The 20,522-nt window shown below is 42.1% G+C and overlaps 1 protein-coding gene across 4 annotated transcripts in view; it reads left to right on the forward strand.

Moving 5' to 3' along the window:
• The window catches only part of LOC105478290 (sortilin related VPS10 domain containing receptor 1), a 596,134-nt gene that overhangs the window by 312,292 nt on the left and 263,320 nt on the right, over positions 1 to 20,522 (forward strand). For all 4 annotated transcript variants that reach the window (XM_071069161.1, XM_071069160.1, XM_071069162.1 and 1 more), the window contains exon 3: positions 13,079 to 13,178. In XM_071069161.1, the coding sequence (XP_070925262.1) occupies positions 13,079 to 13,178 (100 nt within the window). The remainder of the gene's footprint in view (positions 1 to 13,078; positions 13,179 to 20,522) is intronic.

Here is a 20,522-nt window from a genome sequence, read left to right on the forward strand (position 1 = left end):
GTAACAGAGAGTAGAGTGGTGCTTACTAGTGGCTGGGGGTTGGGAGAAAGTGGAAATATGAGTCAAAGCATAAAAGCTTTTCATTATTGGATGAATAAGTTCAGGATACTTCATTTACAACATGGTAACTCTAGTTAATGCAATGCATATTTGAAATACGCTGCTAGAGAACTCAAGTGTTCTCACTGCATATACAGACAGACAGTTAATGTTTGAGGTAATAGACATATAATTAAGCAGATTGTGGTAATTATTTCAAAATGTATACCTATATGAAAACATTATGTTGTATACCTTAAATACAATTACATTTGTCAATCATATTAGTAAATTGGGGAAATACACACACACACACACACACACAGAGGCACATAACTCTTAAAACTCAACAGTAAGGGCCAGGCGCAGTGGCTCATGCCTGTGATCCCAGCACTTTGGAAGGCCGAGGTGGGCAGATCACCTGAGATCAGGAGTTCAAGACCAGCCTGGCCTACATGGTGAAAACCCATCTCTACTTAAAATACAGAATAATCCCTGGGCATGGTGACACATTCCTGTAATCCCAGCTACTCAGGAAGCAGAGGAAGGAGAATCGCTTGAAACTGGGAGGCAGAGGTTGCAGTGAGCTGAGGTCGCACCATTGCACTCCAGCCTGGGAAACAAGAGCAAAACTCCATCTCAAAAACAAAACAAAACTTAATGTAAAGAAATTTATATTTAAAGCCATTTTAAAAAAAATGACAAAGAGCCTGAACAGACATCTCATGAAAGAATAGGCCAGATACGATGGCTCACGCCTATAATTCCAGCACTTTGAGAGGCCGAGGTGGGCAGATCACCTGAAGTCAGAAGTTCGAGACCAGCCTGGCCAACATGGCGAAACCTTGTCTTTACTAAAAATACAAAAATTAGCTGGGCCTGGTGGTGCACAAGGGTACTCCCAGCTACTCGGGAGCCTGAGGTAGGAGAATCACTTGAACCTGGGAAGTGGCGGTTGCAGTGAGCCAAGGTCATGCCATTGCATTCCAACCTGGGTGACAAGGTGAGACTGTCTCAAAAAACAAAAATAAATTAATAAAATAACATATACAGATGTCCAGGGCGCATATAAAATATGTTAAACCTCATATGTCTTTAGGGAATTACAAATTTTTAAAAAATGATACACTGCTATACACCTATTAAAATGGGCAAAATCTAGAACACTGAGAACACCAAATGCCAAGAAGGATGTGAAGCAACAGGAACTCTGATTCATTGCTGGTCAGAATGCAAAATGATACAGTCACTTTGGGAGACAGTTTGGCAGTTTCTTATAGAACAAATACACTCAATATACAATCCAGGAATCACATGCCTTGTTATTTACACAAAGGAGTTGAAAACATGTTTACACAAAATTCTGTACATGGATGTTTATAGAAGTTTTATTTATAATTATCGAAACTTGGAAGCAACTGAGATTTACTGAGATCAGTAGGTGACTGGAAACTGTGGTGCACCCAGACAATGGGACATTATTCAGCACTTAGAAAAAAAGCTATCAAGCCATGAAAAGGCATGGAGGAATCTGAGATGTATATCACTAAATGAAAGAAGCCAGTCTGAACAGGTTAGATGCTGCATCATTTCAACTACAGGCATACCTCAGATACTCTGGATTTGATTCCAGACAACTACAATAAACCGGATATCACAATAAAGCAAGTGAATGAAATTTTGGTTTCTCAGTGTATATAAAAGTTATGTTTATAGTACACTACAGTCTATTAAGTGTGTAATAGCATTATGTCTAGAAAAACAATGTGTGTGTATGTGTGTGTATATATGGGGTTTTACCATGTCGGCCAGGCTGGTCTCAAACTCCTGACCTCAAGTGATCCGCCCTCCTCAGCCTCCCAAAGTGCTGGCATTACAGGCATGAGCCACTGCGCCTGACCACCAATGTACATATCTTAAAAATATTTTATGGCCGGGCGTGGTGGCTCATGCCTGTAATCCCAGCACTTTTGGAGGCCAAGGCAGGCGGATCATGAGGTCAGAAGATCTAGACCATCTTGGCCAACGTGGTGAAACCCCGCCTCTATTAAAATGCAAAAAAAATAGCGGGGCGTGGTGGCGTGCACCTATAGTCCCAGCTACTTTGGAGGCTGAGGTAGGGGAATTGCTTGAACCTGGAAGCTGAAGGTTGCAGTGAGCCGAGATCATGCCACTGCACTCCAGCCTGGCAACAGAGCAAGACTCCGTCCAAATATATATATATATATAAAACTTAAAAAATGTGAATAATTATCTGAGCCTTCAATGAATTATAATCCTTTTGCTGCTGGAGGGTCTTGCCTTGATGTTGATGGCTACTGACTAATCACTATGATGTTTGCCAAAGATTAAGGTGGCTCTGGCAATTTCTTAAAATAAGATAATAATACAGAGTCCTACATGAATTGACTCTTCCTTTCATGAAAAATTTCTCTGTGGCATGCAATACTGTTTCGATATCATTGTACACATGGTAGGACTTCTTTGAAAATTGGAGTTCATTCTCTCACATCCTGCTATTACTTTATCAACTAAGTGTATTTAATATTCTAAACTCTTCATTATCATTTCAACAATGTTTACACCACATTCCCCAGGAGTATATTCCATCTCAGGAAATCACATTCTTTGCTTATCCATCAGAAGCAACTCCTCATTGGTTCAAGTTTGATCGTGAGATTTCAGCAATTCACTCACATCTTCAAGCTCCACTTCTAATTTTTTTGTTATGGTCACCACATGTCCAGTTACTTTCTCCACTTAAGTCTCAAACCCCTCAAAGTCATCCACAAGTATTGGAATTAACTTGTTCCAAATTCCTGTGAATGTTGGTATTTTCATCTCCTCCCATAAATCATGAATGTTCTTAATGGCTTCTAGAATGGTGAATCCCTTCCAAAAGATTTTCAGTTATTTTGCCCCCAGATCTGTCAGATGAATCTCTATCTATGGAAGTTGTGGGCTTACAAAGTGTATTTCTTAAATAATAATACTTAAAAATTAAAATGGCTCCTTGATCCATAGACTACAGAATAGATGTTGTGTTAGCAGGCATGAAAGCAACATCCGTTTCCTTGTACATCTCCATCAGAGTTCATGGATGACTAGGTACATTATCAGTGAGCAGTAATACTTTGAAAGGAATCTTTTTATCCGAGCAATAGGTCTCAATAATGGGCTTAAAATATCCAGTAAGCCATGCTGTAAACAGATGTGCTGTCATTCAGACTTCATTGTTGCATGTATAGAGCATAAGGATAATAGACTTAGGATAATTCTTATGGACTCCACGATTTTCAGAAAGATAAAAGAGCATTGACTTCAACTGAAAGTCACCAATTGCATTAGCCCCCAACAAGAAAGTCAGCTTGTCCCTCAAAGCTCTGAAGCCAGCATTGATTACTTTTCTCTGGCTTTGAAATTCTATATGGAATCATCTTTTGATTGAATGTTGTTTCCTCTACATTGAGCATTTGTGGTTTACTGTAGCCACCTTCATCAATGATCTTAGCTAGATTTTCTGTATACAGCGTCTGTATCGGCACTTGCTGCTTCACTTTGCACTTACACGTTATAGAGAAGACTTTTTTCCTTAAACCTCAGTGAACCAAATTCTGCTAGCTTGAAACTTTTCTTCCACAGCTTCTTCAGCTGTTGGCCTTCATAGAGTTGAGGAAAATTATGGCCTTGCTCTGGATTATGTTTTGGCTTAAGGAAATGTTGTAGCTGGTTTGATCTTCTAGCCAGACCCCTAAAACTTTCGCTATATAAACAATAAACCTGTTTGACTTTCTTATTCTTGTATTCAGTGGAGTAACACCTTTAATTTTCTTCAACAACTTTTCCTTTGCAGTCACAGCTTGACTAACTGTTTGGCACAAGAGGCCCAGCTTTTGCCGTCTTGCCTTTTGACATGCCTTCCTCACCAAATTTAATCATTTCTAGCTTTTTATTTAATGTGAGCGATGTGCAGCTCCCCCTTTCACTTGAACACTTAGAAGACACTGTAGAGTTATTCACTGGCCTAATTTCAATATCATTTATCTCAGGCAACAGGGAGGCCTGAGGGGTGGGAGGAAAGAAAACGAGGGAAAAGGGCGTAGGGAATGGCTGGTGGGTGGAGCAGTCAAGACATACATAATATTTATTAAGTTTGCCATCTTACATGGGCACGGTTCAGGGCACCGCAAAATTATTATAATAGAAACATCAAAGATCACTGATCACAGATCACCATAACAGATGTAATAATAATGGAAAAGTTTGAAATATTGCAAGAATTACCAAAACGTGGCACAGAGAGTGAGCACGTGCTGTTGGAAAAATGGCACCAACAGACTTGCTCCCTGCAGGATGCCACAAAATTCCAATTTGTAAAAAATGTAATATTTGCAAAGTGAAATAAAGTGAAGTGCAATAAAACAGGGTATGCCTATATATGACATTCTAGAAAGGGCAAAACTATGGAGAGGATAAATAGATCCATGGTTATTATGGGTTAGGGGGATAGGAAGAGGACCAAGCATTCTTGATATAGTGAAACTATTCTCTATGATATCAAGTGGTGGATACATGTCATTATGCATTTGTCAGAACCCATGGAATGGGTAACACCAAGAGTATACCCTAATGTAAACTGTGGACTTTGATTGACAATTATGCTTTGTTGTAGGTTCTTTGATTGTAACAAATGTAACACTCTGAAGGAGGATACTGCTAATGGGGGAAGCTATGCATGTGTGGGGGTGGGCTATATGAGAACTACTTATTTTCCACTCTGTTTTGCTGTGGACCTGAAACTGCTCTAAAAATCAAGGTTATTAATTTTTAAAAGGCAGAGGGCATAGAACCTAGTCACCACCCTAGTCTGCCTTCTTTCCGCACAGCTGATTGTATCTTCTAACAGCAGGGGCTATTGTGGCCGAAAGTCCTCGCCAAACCATATGAGCTTCTCAATTTTTACTTCATGGAAGTCCACTAGGTAACACAAGAAAAGCAAGCATCCATCAGGCTAGCAAGTAGTCAAAAACAAATAGTGCCTACTGTGCCCAGGTTGCTGTTCTAAGTGCTAGGAAGACGTCTGTGAACAAAACAGACATCAGCCCTGTTCCCATGGAGAAAGACACGGTAAAAATAAGTAAAAATCTATCCTATGGGGATAAATACTGTGAACAGAAAATAAAAGCACCTAGGAAGTGCAGAGTGTGCTGAGGGGTGGGTGAGGGAGGCTGTTACTTCATATAACATGAGCATTGTTCAGAAAGCAGTAAGACAGTTATCTATTAGGTATCTGGGAAAAGAGCTTTCCAAGTGAAGGGACAAGGCTGGTATGGGAGTAGAGTGGGGAGGAGGCAGAGAAAAGAGAGGGATTGGGTATCAGGCAGCTCAAAATTATATTGCAATCCTATTAGGTGACAATTGGAATGCAAATTATACATGAAATTCTGTGGAGTACTGAGAAATTTATTTGTTGTAGAAACCAGGGCACTGATTGCCTACTAGATAGTGATGTTATTGGGGGGTCTCAGTTACCCCAAAGGGGGCTTTTTCCTGTTTGGTGTTGCAAAGCCAATACACAAAACTGAAAGCGAGTGTCAAGCAACACTTTATTCAATAATCATGGAATTGGAGAAGTGGGAACATAGCTCACAAATTAATTTCTCGGCTCCTGAGAACCAGGCAGTTACAAATACAGGGTGTCTTTAACGTAGGGGGTTGGGTTGAAGAGCAAGGGGAGGAATATTTTGCTTTTCTTTTGAAGGGACTGAGACTTTCCTGGAATCAAGGAGCTGCATCTTTTCTGTTTTTTCTTGGTCTCCTCCAGTCATTGTCATGGTGACTGTCAACTGTCATGGTACTGGTGGGAGTGTCATTCAGCATGGAAATTGGATTATAATGAAGCTAGAAGTTCTTCAGAGGTTGAGTAAGTTGAAGTTGTGGATTTTGCTAACTTCAGCTGGTTTATTTCTAAGAAGAAACTTCTGACCACAGACATCCTGTTTGCTAAAAATCAGCAGAATTAAAGCTGAATAGGAATCTAGTTTTGACATATTGGCATTGCACTGGGCAACATAAGTGGGCTAGGAGTCCAACTAAGTCGTGTAGGCACTGCAATGGGTGTAACAGTGAGTGACTGATTCCAGTTGTGTTTTGCTTTAAGAACTTGCTTTTTCTATTAGACTGAGACATCTTGCTAATCTTAATGAGGCATCATCAAGTCATTAACTGGTTGGCCCCAATCACTTTGTGCATGGTTTCAGCTTTCACAGGAGCCAGGCTGGATCAGATAAAGGATATACCGTCTTTTCCTCATAGATCCTTGTGAGAGTTTCTGCTTATACTTGTTTTAAAAAAAAATCAATTTTCCCTGGCAGGCCTGCCCTTTAGTAGGTATAAAGAAAAGCCAGACTTTGGTCCACACCATATACAACCTCAAAGAGTTTTAGTTAATGGTTTTTTTCCACTAAAGAATGCTCAACTAAATTTTCTGAATACATCTCCTTAACTGCAAATGTCTCCTGGTGGCTTTTGATAGACGCACAGCAGTATGGAGTCAAGGTTGCCGGCCAGTGCGCACTCAGCACCTCCCATGTTTTTTTTTTTTTTTTTTTTTTGGACGGAGTCTCGCTCTGTCGCCCAGGCTGGAGTGCAGTGATGCAGTCTCGGCTCACTGACAGCTCTGCCTCCCAGTTGCACGCCATTCTGCTGCCTCGGCCTCCCGAGTAGCTGGGACTACAGGTGCCCGCCACCACGCCTGGCTAATTTTTTGTATTCTTAGTAGAGATGGGGTTTCACCGTGTTGGCCAGGATGGTCTCGATTTCCTGACCTCGTGATCCGCCCGCCTCGGCCTCCCAAAGTGCTGGGATTACAGGCATGAGCCACCGCGCCTGGCGTACCTCCCAAGTTCTTTAGTTTTAAGCAGACTGGTTACACTTTTTAGTCTTCCTTATTTGTAACATATGATATTAATATCAGTGTCCATCTCATGGGATTCTGCATGTGAAGAACTCAGATAACATTGTATGTACCCAAGGAGTATTCATTTTTATGTTATCTGTTAGAATTTTTTTTTTTTTTTTCAAGACAGAGTTTCACTCTTGTTGCCCAGGCTAATGTGCAATGGCGCGATCTCAACTCACCGCAACCTCCGCCTTCTGGGTTCAAGCAATTCTCCTGCCTCAGCCCCCTGAGTAACTGGGATTACAGGCGTGAGCCACCACGTCCGACTAACTTTGTATTTTTAGTAGAGATGGGACTTCTCCATGTTGGTCAGGTTTGTCTCGAACTCCCGACCTCAGGTGATCCACGCTCCTTGGCCTCCCAAAGTGCTGGGTTTACAGACATGAGCCATCACGCCCCACTTCTGTTAGGATTTTTAAGCATAATGGTCTATTCACCAATGGAATTCTGACATAATTATTATAAAAGCAGAGTGTGGAATCTTTAATTCTTATATTCCAGTTCTTACCATTAACTCTGTGATCCAAGCACCAAGTAAAACTACTAGCACATATCCTTCAAGACATGATAGACTAAATTATGCTACATTTTTAAAATGTTGTGATTGCTTTATGAATATCCTTTCTTCTAAGCAACCTAAGTCAAAATTATGTTTAGTGATTGGGGTTTTCCTTGAGGGTTTATGTTATAGGTTTTTAGTAAGTATTGAGCAAAGAACACCAAAAACAATCAAGAAAAAAATGTTAGAAAATGAGTAACAAAAGCTATCATTTATAGTTTACTTATGTGCCAATCATTGTGCTTATGGGTTAATTTAAATTACAATGATTCTGTGTTTATTTAGTATCCCATTTGATGGCATAAGATTATAGTGAAGGAAATCCAGTCACACATTGCATTTCAGCAACTCCTATCAAAACTAGCTGTATCCTATGCTGATCCTTTTTTTCAAGCGTGATAGGAGATTTTGCCACCTCAAAAAGATCATAACCTCTTGGAAGGTGGGTGGGATGCCTCAGATGGTGGTTTCTGAATGCCACAGAGCAACTTATTTCAGCTCTATGTACATAGTAAATAATTAAATAGAGACATACTTTCAAATGTTCTAAAAGCCACTAAGATATATTTGTAAAAACAGTAGTGTGAAGATTAAAGATCAAAAGCAGAAGAAAGTGAACCTTAATTTATTCACTTGCATATTTATTTTCATGGAATGCTTATTTTGTTAAGCTTTTAGCCTCTTCTGGCACAGTATAAGTGTTGACAGAAGCTCTCTTTTTCATTTATAGATAAGTCAACCTGTAAACAAAGCCTGAAAATAAAAATGCTTGCTTTGAAATGATTTTTTTTAAATGGTACAAGCGAAGAATTCAAGGCTGCATATGTCGCATCTTAATTATGAGTGTTTAAGATACACATTTTAAGCTCCTTTCCTTTTTTTTGTTTTTTTGTTTTTCTATTATAATAGTAGTCACTTTATGATTAGTACAGGCTGGCATTTCTGTTTGCAATTTTCATTTGAGATACTTTTATAGTTCCTCTTTCTTACGAAATTAAGATCCATACCTTTCTTTTCCTTTCTTTATCTTTGATCTTATGCTTCCCAAAGTGTGTTGCTCAGAACACTAATCTCATTAGATATCCCTCAAGAATGGATCCTATCATCAAATATGTTTAGAAAATGTTGTATGAAATATGCTCTTAAGAGGTTCAATGTATATTAGAATAATATAGTTTGTGAAACGTTATGAAGTAAAGGAATATTAAATGTTGCCTAATCACACATTTCTCAATATTTTTTGTTCTTGGAAAATGTCCTCCTCTTCCATACCTAGGGTTGATAGTGAAAATATTTAACCAGCACATCGACTCAACTCTTTGTTAGGTAAAAGGCATCCTCTGCTCTTTTGGAGCTCATGTCCATAGGTGACTACAGCTCCCATAGATGTGCGAGTAGAGCTGGAAGCATCTCTTAGCTGTGAATCAGGGCTTACAGATGGGCACTAGAAATTGCCTTCCATGATGGCAATGCCAACCCAAGGTCACTGAGTCCCCCACTGGGGTGCAGCCTGATTGGCAAAGGCCTTGACAGATCAGCACAGGTGTCTGTGCTGGAGCAAGTTTGTTGAGGATCTCTGCTGTGCCAGGCCTCAATCTTTTGTTTGCTATACTGTGAGGAAACTTGAAAGGCCCCTGAGTGGCATGGTGAAAAGGCTCACAGGAAAAACTACTCAGAGAACTTGGTGCAGTAACTATTTATCAACTGGTTTGAAAGTATTTACTATTTTTACTTTTGTACTGCCATACCAATGTACGCCAGCTGATTGTTGGTTCTGCCAATGAAACTTATCAACACTATCTAATTCTAGTTCTGTGGGACACCCTTGGACAACCGCTAATCTATACCACTTGGATATGTGAAAATGCATCATTTTCTATCAATTGCTTATTACAAAGCCATGATGTTTAAATATGCAGTTCTGCTCGAGTGGAGAATTATCAAAATTTGGGTTAACTTTTATGCTTTGTAAAATCAAGAAACAAGAGATGGCACCAAAAAATGATGGATACCTTGAAGCATCTGGATTGCCGGATGAATTATGTTACAATAAGATAAAAATGTCCAATAACGTAGTGTAAGCTTCCTGAAAAAAAAAAGTTGCTAATGTAAATCTGACTAAGTCACTCAATTGTCATCTTGTCACATTAGGATTAGAGTTTAATACGCACCCACTCACCCACCCACACAGACACACACACATGCAAATAAGGATGATTGTATGTAGCATCCTTATAATCCTCATTTGCCTTTCTATGCCTTGTTTTTTTAAATGTAAAAGTATTCGTCGAATAGCTCAAGGATCAAGTTAATAGAAATTATAAGAAACTCGTCACACTCTATATAGACTAGTTCCTACTTTTGTAGTCTCTTTTTCTCATTATTCCACTAGGAAAATTGAACCATTCTCTCGTCTTTAATGTAGTCTTACTGATTTCCACCTATCATCAGGCTAAATTTATTAATGTAGCAGTATTTACACATTTCATTCTTTTCCCACCACCCCCCAGGGTAGATTTTGCATCTGTTTTTTTTTTTTTTTTTTTGGTTCTGGAACTTGGGAGTATTGTTCAGAATAATGAATAGAAAAAACACTGTACAATAAAAGGAGGTAGAATAAGGCTAGCAACATGTGAGACACACACAAGACCTTCTCGAAAGAAAATGTTGACTCAGGAGGATAAGATAAGAATGGAAAAAAAGACAAAACACCAAGAGTGGACTAGGGGCTGAGTGCCTTGACTCACGCCAGTAATCCCAACACTTTGGGAGACTGAGGTGGGTGGATCACCTAAGGTTAGGAGTTCAAGGCCAGCCTGACCAACTTGGTGAAACCCCATCTCTACTAAAAATACAAAAATTAGCCGGGTGTGGTGATGTGTGCCTGTAATCCCAGCTACTCAGGAGGCTGAGGCAGGAGAATCATTTGAACCCAGAAGGTAGAGGTTGCCGTGAGCCGAGATCACCCCACTGCACTCCAGCCTGGGTGACAAAGTGAGACTCCATCTCAAAAAAGAAAAAAAAAAAAAAGAGTGGACTGGGCTAGGGAAGAAATCTTAGACATTTCTTAGAGAATACCAGAAAATTCCCTCAAATAAGCTATGAATTTTTGAGAAAAAGATTTGAAAGGAAGATTTTAAGAAGTTTTGTTGTGATTCATTAATAAGATATCCTGTGAAATAGTTCTGGAATGCTCCTCAAATATTCTTGGCTATTAAGCTAATGTGTGTTTGATTATAATAGTGCAGAGACTGGTCCTGAAATAAGCCAGGTATATATTTTTGTTACAAAGGTAACATCTAGTCTGTGATGCTCTAATTTTGTTTTCTAAACTTACCCGTTTTTGAGGTTCATAGTTATTTCAAGAAGTTTTGCATAGTACTTTATTCCTCAGCGATTAGGAATGGCATCTCAATCCTCTAAATTGTTGACCCTTTTTCTGTTTGCCATCTATGTATAAATTTTAGGAAGAAATATCTTGAATCTCCAGCCAGAATAAATCCTAAATTCCTAGCTCCAGGATCACTTTTATACAGCTTTCTTGCTCCAGTGTTTGGTCCACCATATATACTGAACGGACTGTAGTGAAGTTGTTAACACACACTTCTACTTAGTCGTTGTGGCCTGTAAGAATTTGTAACTTTTACCAGTATCAGAAATTAATTAAGATGCTTACAATTTTTGTGTTTTTCTAATTAAATCAACTTTAATTTCTAAGCATTGTTAACTCATATCTCTGTCTTTGCACTTAACATATTCTAAATATTTGTTTATATTTCTTTCAAATAAAAGTGTGACATACTTGATAGTAGAGGCTGTGTGCTGTGTCCTTGCACTTAGCAACACTGGTATGCCTTAGGAGCACTACAAAATGTGAATGAATGAATGAATTTTATCAACAATCTCCTAAGTAAGAAAGCTGAAAGGAAATTTTATATCATTTTATATCTATCTTCTTCTTCTTTTTTTTTTTTTTTTTTTGAGATGGAGTCTTGCTCTGGACAAGACTCTACCCAGTCTGGAGTGCAGTGGCACTATCTTGGCTCACTGCAAAACCTCCACCTCCCGGGTTCAATCAATTCTCCTGCCTTTGCCCCCTGAGTAGCTGGGATTATAGGCACCTGTCACCACGCTTGGCTAATTTTTGTATTTTTAGTAGAGACAGGGTTTCACCATGTTGGCCAGGCTGGTCTCAAACTCCTGACCTCATGAACTGCCCACCTCAGCCTCCCAAAGTGCTGGGATTACAGGTGTAAGCCACCACGCCTGGCCTTTTTTTTTGTTTTGAGATAGAGTCTTGCCCCTTGGCCCAGGCTGGAGTGCAGTGGTGTGATCTTGGCTCACTACAACCTCTGCCTCCTGGTTTCAAGTGATTCTTGTGCCTCAGCCTCCCAAGTAGCTCGGACTACAGGTGTGTGCCATCACACCAGGCTGATTTTTGTATTTTTGGTAGAGAATGAGTTTCACCATGTTGGCCAGGCTAGTCTCTAATTCCTGACCTCAAGTGATTGATCCATCTTGGTTTCCCAAAGTGCTGGGATTACAGGCGTGAGCCACTGTGCTCAGCCCTATCTTCTTTAAATTAAAAAAAAAAAAAAAAGAAAAGAAAAGAAAAAAGGGGAAAAAAAAAAGTTGAGGTATAATGAAAGCAACATGGGGCTTAGGCTAAAATACCTGAATTCAATTTCTAGCTGCCCATTTATCAGGAAAATTTTTAAATTTCTTCGAACAAGTTACTGAAGTTCTCTCAGCCATTGTCATCAAATACAAATAATAATCCCTGCTGTACATAGCTGTCATGATGATATAATAAGATTAAAATTCTGAAATAGAGTAGACCTTCATAGAGAAGGTAATTAAAAGCAATTTATTTAATCTGCGTGAATAATTTGTTGACCAATGGCTAAAGTTGAGAGGCTCTATAGGAAAAACAGAGTCAGTGTCGAGAAGTCATGTCCTCCTGACTTCAGATTGCTTAACACTGGAAAAGGCCATGGAGTAAGAAATTAGTGAAATCTCACTTATTATTGAGATATTTTCTTGCCCTTAAATAATAAGACTGACTGACCTTTGAAGGGACTGATCCACCATATATTCCCTGACTCATGAAAGAAAACACAATTTGTAGATAAATCACGAGAACCTGCTTTTCTACTGCGCCACACATAAAGTAAAAGTTTGGAAATGTCATATCTAACTAAAAACTCTTTAATTATTTGGTCAAATCAAGGGGCACTCTCATCTCTTATTATTTTTAAATTAACCACATTCTTTATGCAATGTGCATACATTAAGGAGCAGTAGAGAGATGGAGTTTTAATTTTTACCAATTCAATTTAAATGCAGATTTTAACCACTCACATGATGCTACTGTGTACATCATTAAGCATCATTATATACTACATGAATCATTGAGAAATCTCCTGAGAGCCATTCTACTATGTAAAACATGCATTATACTGACAAGCAGTCAAATGACGTCTACTTCTGTCCTCATTAATGCTCTTTTTGAATTACAGGTCAACCGATTATGGAACAACCTATGAGAAGCTGAATGATAAAGTTGGTTTGAAAACCATTTTGAGCTATCTCTATGTGTGTCCTACCAACAAGCGTAAGGTAAGAAATGTATATTCAGTATGCTACTCCTTCATGATGTGACTTCTGTCTTGATTGGCTAACATCTCTAGCTACCTAAAAATCCATTATAGTTAAGCTGGGATTAGAAATGTAAAGATGAGTTGATGGATGTTAAGGTTGTAAAATGTGTGACACATCATAATTTTCAGATCAGCAGCTGTGAATGTAAAAGGGCGAGGGGGGTAGGTAGATCATTACCATTTCTGAAAGGCAGCTACAAAGAATGAGTCTTGTTGGGTGGATGCTGCTGACTCTCTAGTAAGAGTTCTGACCAGTCAATCACAAGAATCCGAATGAGTCTTGACAAGACAGCAGAAAAGATGGATTTTCATCTGATGGCCCAGTTTTTCCTCGACATGGAACAAATAGATTAACTAGAATGTAAGTGAATGCATTGTCCTACAGCAGATATGAAGTTTAATTTTTAAAGTTTGTTCAGTCTGCACACAAATGTCAGGATGAATGCAATGCATTTAGCAGAATAGAGTAGCTTGGAAAGAGTGATAAGATTAGTCCCTTCTGAGCATGGATCTTAGCTGCAAGAAGCCTTGGAGATCATCATATACAACACCCTTATTTTACAGATAAGAAAACTGAGATTCAGAGGAAAGAAATAGATTGTGCCCATTGCAGAGTTATGGCCATGATTAGGACTAGAATTAAGGTGTCTTGGTTAGCAGTCATACTTGTTCCACTATGTCATACGTCTCCTATTAAGAGAGCTTATCTACTGCTTGGATATGTCATTTTTTAGGAAGAAAATATTGCTTTTAAATGAGAAAGACATTTATTTGTCTCAGAAGGAGAGTGGTACTACATCTGTACCTTTGTTTTTATAAACTTGCATTATCAAATTCTGAATTCTGACATACAATTGATAAGTAGTACATAGGTTACATGAACTAATAGTATTAATCAGGAAATAGAAACGTGTCATTCATTAACATACCCTAAACCATAATGTGTTATGAAGGTAGCACTTGATGTCTATGTTCGCATCTCAGATTTTTCATTAGCTACTGTTAGTGACCTTGGGTAGGGTCTGCATTTTGCCAACTGGACTATGGAAGGTGATGAAAATATCTCTTAAGCAATCACTCTTGATTCTGGCTGCATGTCAAAAGGTGCACTCTCAATTCTGGCTGCATGTCAAAAGTGGTCCCCAAATTTGCAAGCCTTAGCCCCACTGTGTCCGGAATTGGTGGGTTCTTGGTCTCGCTGACTTCAAGAATGAAGCCACGGACCCTCACGGTGAGTGTTACAGTTCTTAAAGATGGTGTGTCCAGAGTTTTTCCTTCAGATGTTCAGATGTGTCTGGAGATTCTTCCTTCTAGTGGGTTCGTGGTCTCGCCGGCTTCAGGAGTGAAGCTGCAGACCTTCACGGAGAGTGTTACAGCTCACAAAGGCAGCGCAGACCCAAAGAGTGAGCAGCAGCAAGGTTTATTGCGAAGAGCGAAAGAACAAAGCTTCCACAGCAGGGAAGGAGACCCGAGCAGGTTGCCACAGCTGATTCGGGCAGCCTGCTTTTATGCCCTTATCTGATCCCACCCACAGCCTGCTGATTGGTCCATTTTACAGAGAGCTGATGGGTCCATTTTACAGAGAGCTGATTAGTCTCTTTTGACAGGGTGCTGATTGGTGCGTTTACAAACCTTGAGCTAGACACAGTGCTGAATGGTGCATTTAGGATCCTTTAGCTAGACATAAAAGTTCTCCAAATCCCCACCTGATCCAGGAGCCCAGCTGGCTTTACCTAGTGGATCCTGTGCCGGGGCTGGGGGAGGAGCTGCCTGCCAGTCCCGCACTGCGCGCCTACATTCCTCAGCCCCATGGAGCAGAGGGTGGTGCTCGTCAGGGAGGCTTGTGCCACGTGGGAGCCCACTAGGGTGGGGGAGGGGCTCAGGCATGGCCCGCGGGGAGGTGGCTGAGGCCCTGCAAGAATTTGAGTGCTGCATGGGCGGGCCGCACCCTTCGCAGTGGCTGGCCTGGGTGCTAAGCCCCTCTATGCCCAGGGCCGGAGGCGCTGGCCAGCCACTCTGAATGCGGCCCGCCAAGCCCACACCCACCTGGAGCTCGCACTGGCCTGAGAGCACCACAGGCAGCCCCAGTTTCCATCTGCGCCTCTCCCTCCACACCTCCCCACAAGTAGAGGGAGCCAGCTCTGGCTTTGGCAAGTCCAGAGAGGGGTTCCCACAGTGCAGTGGTAGGCTGAAGGGCTCCTCAAGTGCGGCTAGAGTGGATGCCGAAGCCAAGGAGGCGCTGAGAGTGAGCAAGGGCTGCTAGCACATTGTCACCTCTCAATCCCCCCTCTAAACAGGACACCCCAACTACTGTTGGGAATTTGGCCAATGACTGCTCTAGCTACTTCCTGCTGGATAGGGGCGATGAAGGGGCCCTGTGGTTGTAGTGTTCTCCAGAGGGGAACTCTTTAGGCCAGTGAAAGGGCCAGCAGATCAGTCCAGGGGTCCTCAGTAGAAGTTGTTAGTTGAACTCATTTGGGGTTCCATTTGTAAGACCATCTGTAGCTTGATGGCCTGGATTCTAGAGGAAACAAGTTTAACAAGGAGGTTAAAAATACAGGGTCCAAAAGCGAGTAACAGCAAGATGGCTGCCATGGGACCTAGAAAGGGGAGAAGCCATGTTGCCCAACTCCAGAGGTTGGTATAAGAATTTGAAAGGCGTTGCCTGATTTCAGAAGCCGTTTCCTGTAAATGCTGGGCAGCATCTCCTACTATTGCTGACTGGTTAGTATAAAAACAACACTCCTCCCCTAAGAAGGTGTAGAGTCCTCCTTTCTCCACAGTGAGGAGGTCCAGGCCTCGGTGGTTCTGGAGAGTCACTGCTGCCAAAGAGTCTATTTGGGATTGTAGAGTAAGGATAGATTTTGTTATCTCTTGCAAACTGTCTGAGAAATCATTTGAGAGTGTGTGGTAGTAGGATAATGAAGTAGATAAACTGGCTATTCCGGTTCCTATAGCAGTAGCCATTCCTAACCCTATAAGTAGGGGCATTAGTTGTATGGCTCTAGATCTTGGGCCAGTGCCTGACCAAACAGATGAGGGCTATCCCTAAACCCCTGGGGCAAGACCGTCCACATAAGTTGGAATGTGTGGTCTGTGGGATCCTCAAAGACAAAGAGAAACTGGGAGTCAGAGTTCAGGGGAATATAGAAGAAGGCATCCTTGAGGTCCAGAACTGTGCGCCATTCTGCTTCCTCTGGTATTTGAGATAGCAGAGTATAGGGGTTGGGTACAACTGGATATAGAGGAGTTACTGCCTCATTGATGAGCCTAAGGTCTTGCACTAGTCTACACTGACCATTCGGTTTTTATACTTCTAGATTTGGGGTGTTGCAGGGACTGCTGCATTTCCTTACTAAGCCTTGAGCTTTTAAATGTTTAACAATATCCTGTAAACCTTTATGAGCTTCAGGCCTTAAGGGATATTGCCTTCGATAAGGAAAAGTGGTGGGATCCTTTAACCTGATTTGGACTGGGTGGGCATTTTTTGCCCTTCCAAATTGTCCTTCCAATGCCCAGACTTGAAGGTTGATTTCCTCTTCAAGTAGGGGACAACAAATGGGTAACTTGTTCCCCATATTCATGTAGATAATAGCTCCAGCTTTGGCTAATATATCCCTCCCTAATAAGGGTGTGGGACTTTCAGGCATAACAAGAAAGACATGTGAAAAGAGCAAAGTCTCCCAATTACAACTGAGGAGGTAGGAGAAATACCTGGTTACAGGCTGTCCCATAATTTCTCGGATGGTAACAGACTTTGGGGACAGTCGTCCAGGAAAGGAGATCAACACTGAGAAGGTTGCGCCAGTGTCCAGGAGGAAGTCAATTTCCTGGCCCTCAATGGTTAAGCATACCCAGGGCTCAGTAAGGGTAATGACATGAGCTGGTGTTTGTCCCAGGCACTGTCAGTCCTGTTGTTGGATCATCTGGTTGGGGGCTTCTGTCCCAGAGAACCTTAATCCTGTGGGGCAGTGCACCTTCCAGTGATTGCCTTGGCATAGTGGACATGGACGAGGGGGCAGCTCATTTCTCACTGGACAGTCTTTTTTAAAGTGTCCTTGTAAACCACACTGATAACAAGCCCTACCGGGTGATTGGCCTGCTCCATTTTCTGTCCTCTCTGAACCACCAAGATTTGTTTGTCTGGGGGCCATGACTAAGGCTGCGGCCTTTCTCTGATCTCACTTTTCCTTTTGGACTTGTTCCTCTTGGTCCCTATTATAGAACACCGAGGCTGCCAGGTTTAATAACTCCTCCACATTTTGTTCAGGGCCCAAGGGCTTGCTTTTGGAGTTTTCTCCTGATATCTGTGGCTGATTGGGTAATAAACTTATCTTTTAGAACAGTTGACCCTCGAGTGATTCAGGTGACAGGGGAGTATATTTTCTTAAGACCTCCCATAGCCGCTTGAGGAAGGCAGAAGGATTTTCTTCCTTTCCCTGAGTTATGGTAGACATCATTGAATAATTCATGGGCTTTTTCCTAATTCTCTTTAGTCCTTCTAGAACACAGGTCAACAGATGTTTATGACTCCAGTCCCCATGATCTGAGTCGAGGTCCCAGTGGAGATCCATACTAGGGACGGCTTGCTGACCAGTAGGGAATTTGTCCCTTTTTTCCATTATCATTCTATCCTTTACGTGACTAACATACCAAGTATCTCCAAACTCTCGGGCTGCAGCTAAAGCCGCATTCTTTTCATTAAAGGCCAGGGTTTGATCTAACAGTAACATGATATCTCTCCAAGCGAGGTTGAAGGTTTGCCCTAAGCCCTGTAGGACATCTGTGTACCTATGAGGATCATCTGAAAACTTCCCCAGGTCTACCTTGATCTGCTTCAAATCAGAAAGAGAGAGAAAGGGACATGTACCTGGGTTGGGCCAAATTATCCTCCCCCTACAGCTTGAAGGGGACATAACCAATAGCCTGGTGGTTTTTGGTGCTTTAGAGATTTCTTTGCTTATTTTCTTCTGGGCAGGGGAGATTAGAGAGGGATTATCATTAATAGGAAGGGGTGCTATAGGGAAGCTAGGATTTGGGGGTAAGCTGAAAGTTCCTCCTGTGGGATGTAAATTGCAAGCTTTGCCTAGCTGTGTATTCTCCTTCAATGAAAAGAAAGCTTGGACATAAGGTATTTCACTCCATTTGCCTTCCCTCTTACAGAAAAGGTCAAGCTGCAGAATAGTATTGTAATTTGTACTTCCCTCAGGTGGCCATTTTTTCCCATCAGAGAGAGAATATTGGGGCCAAGCCTGAGTGCAGAAAAAAATGAGCTGCCTCTTTTTCAGGGTTTGTGGGTCAGACTGGTCCCAATGGCTTAGGATGCATTTCAAGGGTGAGCCTGTTGATGCCTGAGTGTTTCCCATCTGAAAGACAAAACTGCCCGCGGTTTTGGTTTGTTTTGTTTCTCCCCCTGCCCAAGAATCCGCAGCGGTCCCTGGACCCTGCTGATTGGAATAGTTGCGCTCACTGACACAGCAGCAGAAACACTAGTTTTCCTCCCAGACCACAAGGAGGACCGAGGAAGATCGGATTTAGTGACCCTTACCGACGCATTCTCGAAAACCTGTTAGAGTCCTAAGCATTCTCCTGTTAGTATTGGGACCTTGCCCATGTCCTGTAAAGATGTTATGCCCCAGAAATGAAGTGGAGGACCATGCCCTGAGGGAGGGAAGGGATCTTGAGTTGGAAGAGTGACACCTTTTGTCCTCACTTATAGGAATAGGAAGGATACAATTTCTGAGACTCCCCATATTGTAGCTTCAGGAATAGCTTTTGTTAAGCCTGCTAGTCTGAGGTGGGATCCTAAAATTCCAGATAGTACCCCCTACCATGGGACTTTGGGCAAAAATTATGTCTTTCTGATTGGTGAGCCCAGGTGCCTAGAGAAGGTAACAGAGTCCTGGAGTTTATACTAGAAATCATTCTTATGGGAGAAACTAGTAAAGCACCAGAGACTGGGAGCAATTCTTAGAAGAAGGACTAGCCTCAGAGAAGAGAGGCAAGAGGAAGTTTGTCTGACAGGCATTAGGATCCAGGAGACAAGGGTCAGGGTAGGTAGAATAGATGGGGGAGTCTTGCTTGGGCGACATGACTTTGAGAGTTCCCCTCATGGCTGCAGGGTCAACCAACTTGTTGTCGGGACCCCAGAGCTCAATGGCTTTCCTTTGTGTCGACCCTCGGCTCAGCCCAGAAGTAGAGGAAAAGTGGAAACTGGTTCCAGGCAAACCAATACTCCCAACTCCAAAGAGTTGGGGGTTGTTAGAGAGCCCTTTCCCAGAAAGCCTGACACCCATGTCTTTAGTTCAGTGGCCACACTAGTTGCTTTTAACTGGCCAACAGGTGCCCAGTATTTAGCCCCTGAATTCTAAGGAAAAATAGGACAGAATAGCAAGTGAAAAGGATCCAGTGGTACTCACTGCTTGGTGATAGGCAATGGTCTCACTGCTTGGTGATAGGCAATAGTCCCTTCATGGTCACCAAAACGTGTTTGGAATTGGTGGGTTCTTGTTCTCGCTGACTTCCAGAATGAAGCCATGGACCCTCACGGTGTTACAGTTCTTAAAGATGGTGTGTCCGGAGTTTGTTCCTTCAAATGTTCAGATGTGTCCAGAGTTTCTTCCTTCTAGTGGGTTCGTGGTCTCACCTGCTTCAGGAGTGAAGCTGCAGACCTTCGCAGTGAGTGTTACAGCTCTTAAGGTGATGCGTCTGGAGTTGTTCGTTCCTCCTGTCCGGAGTTGTTCATCCCTCCTGGTAGGTTTGTGGTCTTGCTGGCTTCAGGAGTGAAGCTGCAGACCTTCGTGGTGAGTGTTACAGCTCATAAAGATGGCACGGACCCAAAGAGTGAGCAGCAGCAAGATTTATTGTAAAGAGCGAAAGAACAAAGCTTCCACAGCACGGAAGGGGACCCGAGCGGGTTGCCACTGCTGGCTCCAGCAGCTTGCTTTTATTCTCTTATCTGACCCCACCGACATCCTGCTGATTGGTCCATTTTACGGAGAGCTGATTGGTCCATTTTGACAGGGTGCTGATAGGTGCATTTACAAAACTTGAGCTAGACACAGAGTGATAATTGGTGCATTTACAATCCTTTAGACAGAAAAGTTCTCCTAGTCTCCACCCAACTCAGGAGCCCAGCTGGCTTTGCCTAGTAGATCCTGTGTCTGGCCCTGGGCAGAACTGCCCACCAGTCCCGGGCTGCACACCTGCACTCCTCAGCCCTTGGGCGGTGGATGGGACTGGGCGCTGCAGAGCAGGGGGTGGCGCCCATGGGGGAGGCTTGGGCCACGTGGGAGCCCATCGA

This window comes from Macaca nemestrina, chromosome 9 (genome assembly GCF_043159975.1).
Source record: "Macaca nemestrina isolate mMacNem1 chromosome 9, mMacNem.hap1, whole genome shotgun sequence".
NCBI lineage: Eukaryota > Metazoa > Chordata > Mammalia > Primates > Cercopithecidae > Macaca > Macaca nemestrina.